Here is an 8,223-nt window from a genome sequence, read left to right on the forward strand (position 1 = left end):
GATCCAAAGAGGTCGTACCACTTGTCTATTCAATTAAACTCATAGTACACTAATTGGTACAAAGTTGAGTAGCCTAAATCTCATATAATTTCCATTTCTCAACGAAATGGAAAAGGGATCTTAGGGTGCTTGCAAACATTAGAAGCACCCATAATTGTGTTCCCATGCTATGGAGATCTAAAAATACTCAAGGTCAATGTAAGAGTGAGTGCATACCTCTACATAAAAAATTACCCAAACATATGTTGAAAATGAGTATATGACTTTCAATTGGGCTCTTTGATAATGACAAGGATGGGTAAGGAATTCAAGAGTGCATCTAAATATTGTAAGCATCAGCGAAAATGTTGTTGTGTAAACATTCTTAATGTACCTCTACAAAAGCCTTAATGTAACTCTACAAAAGCCTTAATGTAACTCTACAAAAGCCTTAATGTACCTCTACAAAAGCCTTAATCGTCATTCATTAATTATTGCATTTGCGTGTATAGTTTATGTGTACATTCCACTTATTTTAACATCAACACAAAATAATAAATTACCCACAAGGATAGTTAATTTGATATTAAAACATCTCTCTCTCTCTCTCTCTCTCTCTCTCTCTCTCTCATATCAAATTTGTGATGATATATCCCAACCTCAAGTCCCATTCTTTGCACTTTCGATTGTCGTAGGGGTCACGGGTGGTTTGTTGGTTTGGGTAGCAATTTATACATTAGACCTTTGTGATGATATATCCCAACCTCAAGTCCCATTCTTTGCACTTTTGATTGTCATAGGAGTCACGGGTGGTTTGTTGGTTTGGGTAGCAATTTATACATTAGACCCCTCATGCGCTCAAGCACTATATCTAGCACCTCGGCACTGCCATAAGGATCATAGTGGTGTGCTATATGGACTTAGGTATCGTCTTATTAGTTGAATATTATTTGTTATGGATTCATATGTAGCTCATTGGCTTCACTACAACGTCAATGATTTATAAACATTGGGATCGACTTCTACTATTGGCACTCATAGTGATTGTGTGTGATCTTTTATGGACCATGTATAGCTAGTAGTATTTAAAAACTCACTTTGTTATCTCTCTCCTTGCAAGTTCTTTGAGTCATACAAGCATATCAAAAGTAATCTTACTGTTAAAAATTTGTTCTTCAAACACATTCATGAATATTTAATATTAGTGTGATTAAGTCATAACTTGTTTCGATGCGTGAATAATAGTTCTTTACACATATAATACTAACCATTTCATGAGTGCTTAGGTGTTGGGCAAAGAGAATCTTAGATTTGAAGAGAATGTTCCGAGCCTTCTTTACTATCACATAATTGTTTGGGACTCCAACTCTTTTTGGATGAGTGCCAATAAGATGTTTAGGCAACTGACAATGCAACATGGGGGACACATAGATTAATAAAGCAAGTTAGATTTCTTTACTTTACATTTTTATCTTCTATTTCATTGGGCATGCATTAGTTGTGTAAACCCCTTACTTCTCAACATTGTTCTTTTAAATAAAAAATATATATTAGGTCATGATTCATACCTTGTTTCATATTCTCTTGTAATTAAACTTCTAGCTTGTCGCTTGTAACTCCATTGTGAAAATGCAATGTTTTTCTCTTTTTGCCCCCCCCCCCTCCCCCTCTCTCTCTCTCTCTCTCTCACACACACACACACACACACACACACTCTCTCCTCTCTCTCTCTCACTCTCTTTTTCAACCCCTCTCTGCTCTCTTTTTTAACCCCTCTCTCTCTCTCTCTCACACACACACACACACACACACACACACACTCACTCACTCACTCACAATCCTTCCTCTTGCACACACACACACACCTCTCACACACGCGCGTGTGCACACACCTCTCTCGCATACACGCTTTTGAGTTGTTAATATACTAAATAGAAACAATTTACACCAGGAAACGTTACAAGGCTTACCCATCTATAAACCTTAATGAGAGTACCACATTATTTTGTCACCCATAAGGTCCAGCTTGTCCTAGTCTGCCCGTGCTTCCGTGGTGTCTTCTTACTCTCTTTCTTGAATCGTCATCACTTCCGTTTCCTTTCTGTGCACGATTGTTTTCCTCACAAGAGTCTTTCTACTCTCATCATTACCGCTCCTGCCCTTCATCTAAAAGAAGTTCTTATCGTTGTATCTACTCATGGGTCCCTTCAGTGTATCAATCTTTACCAGCTTTTACACTAGTATCACATTGCAGAGATAGCTTTTTTCACACTCCTTGTGCTCCCATGTCTTCCCAAGCTTATTTTATGTTCATGAAACCTTGTGATTTTGAGTTAATTTCATGCTAATCCATGGCTAGTATTATATTTTCTGCTATTGTTCTCAAATAATGTGAGTTCTCAAGGTGGATATTTGATGGCTAGATCTACCTTAGCCCAGGTGGTTAGTGTTCCCGAGAAGGCTTCGGATGGTGTCTTAGTAAAGCCCAGGACTAAGTATGGTGGCTTTCAACGCAAAGGGCACGCTTGGTACATTAATTTGCTTCAATTTGCATTAGAAATAATGTTTTCACTGCAGAAATTACTTAATCTAACAGCTAGAAAATTTGCAGGTTTTGCACTACTGGCCTTCCTAGTGATATCATTATTGAAGTTGATGAGATGCTATTCCATCTTCACAAGGTAGGGATTAGGCTGCAAATGCAATGCTTTCAGCCAATTTTGAACCGTTATATGGTTCATAATTAGATAACTAGAAACATTTGTATGACTAAGTATGAACCAAGATATGATTTAATCATGTATAATTATGATCCAATATATGATTTGTTATATGCAGTTTCCCTTGATATCAAGAAGTGGGAAGCTCTCTGAGCTTGTGGCAGAGGCTACCTCTGGTCATGAAGAAGATGATGATGATGATGATGATGATGATGATGGAGATGGGTCTGAGCTTGTGTGCCGAATCCAAGTGCAAGGGATGCCGGGTGGTCCCAAAGCTTTCGAGCTAGTGGCGAAATTCTGCTATGGAGTGAAGGTGGAGCTGTTGGCCACGAATGTGGCAGCACTGAGATGTGCAGCAGAATATCTACACATGACAGAAGAGTATGGAGAGAGAAACCTTATAGCCCTCACTGAGAGCTTCCTCAACCATGTCATCATAAGAAGCTGGAAGTACTCTGTGAGAGCCCTCAAAAGCTGTGAATCTTTGCTCCCTCAGGCTGAAGAGCTCTCCATAGTGAAGAAATGTGTGGACTCTATCGCTCTCAAGGCATGCACAGACCCCAGCCTCTTCGGCTGGTCAATGATGGAGAAGTGCTCCTTGCAGAGCCCTGATGGAACAATTCTATGGAATGGTATCAGCACAGGCGCAAGGCCGAAAAAATCAATGGTGGACTGGTGGTATGAGGATGTATCAGTCCTTAACTTGCCCCTTTTCAAGCGTGTCATAGGCTGCATGGAGGAGAAAGGGTTGAGGACTGAGATCATTGCTGGTGCATTGGTGTACTATGCCAAGAAGTTGATACCCGGGCTTAACAAGAGGCAAGAGGAGGGCGTGGGGGTTACTCAGGGTCTGGGCTCCGCCTCCGCCCTTCCCATTGTGCCATGTGAGGCTGAGCAGCTGTTCTTGCTAGAGACAATTGAGAGCCTTTTGCCATTAGAGGAAGGGGTCATCTCCACTAAATTCTTGTGTGGGTTCCTCAAAATTGCCATGATATTGAATGCAAGCATGGCTTGCAGAGCCAATTTGGAGAAAAGGATCGGTGCGCAGTTGGAGCAAGCAACCCTAGATGACATTCTCATCCCAAGCTACTCTCACTCCTTGGAGACTCTGTATGATGTGGATAGCGTGCAAAGGATAGTGCAGCATTTTCTGGGATCAGAGAAGGCCCTCTTGATGGGTGGTGGTGATGACGCCTCACCGTATAGGGATGACAACAATAATCAAGCTCAACTCATGGCGGCCTTCCCCTCAGCTGGTATGAGCCCTCTGAGGGTACTGGCAAAGCTGCTGGACGCCTACTTGGGCGAGATTGCGCCGGATCTGAACCTCAAACCTGCCAAGTTCCAAGCCTTAGCGGAAGCATTGCCCCATTATGCAAGGGGTTTGGATGATGGCTTGTACAGGGCCATTGACCTCTTTATCAAGGTTGGCAAATCAATTATACTAAGCTGCAGTTGGAAATGCATGCTTATATGCATAATAATTAGGAGGTTTCATAAGTTCCATTCGATGGGTCAGCAGCCCTGCAGCTTAGCTTATGTTGTGTGTTGTTGGGTGATGCAGGCGCACTCGTGGATGAGCGAGGAGGAGAGAGAAGGGCTGTGCAATGTGATGAACTGCCAGAAGCTCTCTCTAGAGGCTTGCACCCACGCAGCGCAAAACGAGAGGCTACCGCTCCGGGTGGTTGTTCAGGTGCTTTTTCTGGAGCAGATGCAGCTGCGCACAGCCATCGCCGGCTGCTTGCAGGAGGGCGCCTCGTCACTTCCCTCCGTCGCCACCCCGCAGGACGCCGCCGCCTTCGCGGCCATTTCCATGGCCTGTCCAACGTCTCACCGCACTCCCGCCACCCTTTTGGCCGCCCACGAGAACCAGGCTCTCCGCCTCGACCTCGCAGGGCTCCGCCGCCGCGTCGCCGAGCTCGAGCGCGAATGCGCCCGCCTTCGGCGCGGCCTACGCCACAAAGTCGCCGGCTGGGCCTCCCTCTCCTCCAAACTCACCTGCCGTTCCATCCACGACGTCTCTGACATGTCCGGGTCTCTGCACCACGTGTCACCCAGCCGCGCCGCCGCCGGTGTCCAGCCATCGCCACGTTTCGCTCCCACCCACCTTGCCTCCTCTCCTAGCCCCTTCCGCCATCGTCGCTCCTCCTCCACTCACTCGCTCTACTCTCCTTTCCCTGCTTGAGAATTCTTGTATAGGAATCCATTCAAAATTCATTGCATTTATTCCAAATCTAGTTTACAGTGCAAAAAAAGGGATGTGGTGTTTTGCAGTTTCGAGATTAATGGGAAGTTTAATTTTTAAATACCTTTGAATTTCTTAAAATTATAAAAAATTCCTTTCATTTATTGTTTTTTAAAAGCGAGTTGGGTGATTTTTTCCCCCTCCTTTGGTGAGCATGAAGCTTAGGGCCTTCTTTCATGTGTAGTGAATGATGCATAGTACCACATTTTTCTTTGCATACATATCACCAGATCATGTTGTTGACAGCTTTAATTTCTATCAAATATTTCTCTCTAAACCAAGTGTCCAATACTACTGAAACCATGCCATGTTGAGTGTATCCATGCAAATAACTCCCATCGAGGGGAGTACGGGAGTGGCCTCCTCTTTCAAGACGTTGCTATGCATGTGGCATCTCTCAGGGAGTGCACTACTAAGGAACCCTATTATCACGTGCGTTTAAGGGGTATTTAATGAAAGGATGGAGGGAGGAAGAGACTTTGAGCTCTTGCAAGCACACACACTCATACAAACCCTAGAAGTGAACACATAAGATGAGAGGCTAAACATTTGTTGTTCTTCTTCTTCTCAACAAAAGAGTTCTACAAACAAGATAAGGAAAATATAACATAAGTACTAAAGTACTATATACATGCGGTCCATAATGTGAACACGCTAAGTGAGTGAGCTAGCAAACTAAGTATGCTATAACTCAATGGTGGACTAGTAGCTGGTATAGTCCAACTGTAGAATCACCGATGAAGATCTATTATGTCACCGATGAAGATCTATTATGTCAACATCCTACCAAACACGCCGGTGATATAAGTAGTGAAAATGGTCACCCATGCATATCATAAGTGTCAGCTTGTGTTGAGCTTGAAATCTAAACATTTCCCCTTAAGCTCAACTCCATCTCAAGGACTCCAAGCATAGTTCGGAATCTACGAAGTTTGTTTGCTCCCAAGGCTTTTGTGAAAATGTCAGCTACTTGCTCCTCTTTGCTACCATACATGAGATCAATGTCTCTTGCTAAGACCCTCTCTCTGATGAAGTGATAGTGGACCTCTATGTGTTTGGTCCGCGCATGAAAAATTGGGTTCCTTGCCAATTGTATAAAGGTTGTCACAATAGATGACAACCTTTCTGTCAATTTGTAGCCCCGAATCACCAAGTAGCTTGCGCAACCAAGCTAGCCATTGCAGCACCCCTATACTCTGCCTCCATACTCAACAAGGCAACTATTGGCTACTTCTTATTGCTCCATGTCACAGTACCACTCCCAAAGGAGAACATAAATCCACTGCTGGTAGATCTCCTATCTGCGATACTACCAGCCCAATCTGCATCGATGTATCCAAACACCTGCAACTCCGTATAAAAGAGACCATAGTCTACTGTAGGCTTCACATAATGTAATGTGTGCACCACACCATCCAAGTGTGGCTTTCGAGGAACCTGCATAAACTGACTCTCTAATCCAATTGTATAGTTCAAATCTGGCCTAGTGATTGTCATGTAAATCAAGCTACCCCTATCTTTCTGTACATAGTGGGGTTCTCCAGAATCTCACCCGTAATAACTGCACTCAACTTGCCATTTGAATCTAATGGCATAGCAATTGGCTTACAACCAGCCATATACCATATTTGGATAGCATGTCCAACGCATCTTGCCTCTGTGTGGCAGCCATATTCCCTTGGCCGTCTTGATAACCTCAATGCCAAGAAAGTCTCTTAGTACACCCAAATCCTTCATGTCAAATCTCTGCTTGAGGAGACATTTCACACTCTCAACTTTCTCTCCACTGTCACCCCCAACAATCAAGTCATCCACATAGATTGTGATGACCACAAGGCCCTTATCATTGTTCCACACATAGAGTGAATGATCAGTATCTGCTACATGAAAGCCAATGGTGATAATATATGGTGCTATCTTATCATGCCATGCTCTCGGTGCCTATTTCAAGCTATATAAGGCTTTACACAGCTTGCATACAAAATCAAGGTGACCCACATCTTCATAACATGGTGGCTGATCCATATACACTTCTTCTTGCAAATCACCATGCAAGAATGCATTCTGAACATCCATTTGTTTATAAAACCCATCCTTTTGATGCAACCATCGCAATAACAGCTCTCATGGTTGCCATCTTGGCAACGGCCTGAAGAGCTCTCGACAAGGGTGTAGTAGCCAACACAAAGGGGAAAGAGTAGGTGAAGCGCTTACCCTCGTACTGCTTCCTGTGCTTCTCTTTCTTGTTGTGGTCAGCTTCTTAGCATGAACCATGCTCTGATACCATGAAATAATATAGGGAGGAAGAGACCTTGAGCTCTTGCAAGCACACACACTCACACAAACCTTGGACGAGAACACACAAGATGAGAGGCTGAAAATTTGTTCTTTCTCTTCTTCTCAACAAAAGAGTTCTACAAACAAGATAAGTGAAATAAAACATAAGTACTAAAGTACTATGTACATGCGGTCCATAATGTGAATAAGGTAAGTGAGCGAGCATGTGCTTGTTGACTAGTAGCTAGTGTAGTCCAGTTGTAGAATCACTAGCAAAGATCTATCATGTCAACATCCTATCAAATACTCCAATGATGTAAGTGGTGGAAATGGTCACCCAGACATATCATAAGTATCATCTTGTATTGATCTTGACATCCAACATTTAAAAAATTCCTTATTTGTGAATTTTTAATGAATAAAATGATCCCTTTTTCATAATTAATTAAAAAACCCCTTTTGTAGATGCATTTCTTTAAATTTACCTTAAATTTTTGAATTAAATAGCCTCTTCTAATGAATTCACATGTCGGACTTACATATATTTAGAGAGATTAGCCTAGGTTTAGAGAAAGGAAAGAGTAATTTCTCATTATCAAGTGACTTCCCTAATTATGACTTACTTTGGTATATATACATGACCGCCCTTTTCACACTATGATTGAGATATTGTCCATGGACTTGGTCTATTGGCCTTGGGTCCATTATTACATATGAGACCACACTTTCACTTTGTTACAAACCATCCCCACCCAGGCGGTAACCACAATCCAAATGGATAGAGTATATGTTAATGGACTCATGTTGTTAAACTTCATGCTCATGCTCACACCATGTATGGGAGGCCAAATTGCACTTATATGGCTCCAAATTTCCTTTTAAACATGCCATAACATCCACTCCATACTGATACATAAGCCTCATGAAGTCCCGTACACTATGCATCCAATACAAAAGGGTAAAGGGATGTCCCAATTGAATTTACAAGAATTTCCAGCA

At 42.6% G+C, this 8,223-nt stretch overlaps 1 protein-coding gene across 1 annotated transcript; it reads left to right on the forward strand.

The window, feature by feature from the left end:
- Positions 1-2,081: 2,081 nt before the first annotated feature.
- On the forward strand, positions 2,082-5,008 carry LOC147635345 (BTB/POZ domain-containing protein At1g30440-like). The gene is made up of 4 exons (XM_086802587.1): positions 2,082-2,507; positions 2,591-2,660; positions 2,818-4,128; positions 4,267-5,008. The coding sequence occupies exons 1-4, from the start codon at positions 2,395-2,397 to the stop codon at positions 4,885-4,887; spliced, it is 2,115 nt and encodes a 704-aa protein (XP_086658713.1). The 5' UTR covers positions 2,082-2,394; the 3' UTR covers positions 4,888-5,008.
- Positions 5,009-8,223: the final 3,215 nt, after the last annotated feature.

Source organism: Cibotium barometz, chromosome 9 (genome assembly GCF_041138505.1).
Source record: "Cibotium barometz isolate CiBa-2024 chromosome 9, ASM4113850v1, whole genome shotgun sequence".
In the NCBI taxonomy this organism is placed as follows: Eukaryota; Viridiplantae; Streptophyta; class Polypodiopsida; order Cyatheales; family Cibotiaceae; genus Cibotium; species Cibotium barometz.

Bases quoted from the DNA above. Each gene is read 5' to 3' on its own strand.
- LOC147635345 (XM_086802587.1), top strand. From the start codon at position 2,395: ATGGCTAGATCTACCTTAGCCCAGGTGGTTAGTGTTCCCGAGAAGGCT. The intron at 2,508-2,590 runs GTACATTAATTT...GAAAATTTGCAG, and splicing joins CAACGCAAAGGGCACGCTTG to GTTTTGCACTACTGGCCTTC. The intron at 2,661-2,817 runs GTAGGGATTAGG...TGTTATATGCAG, and splicing joins TGCTATTCCATCTTCACAAG to TTTCCCTTGATATCAAGAAG.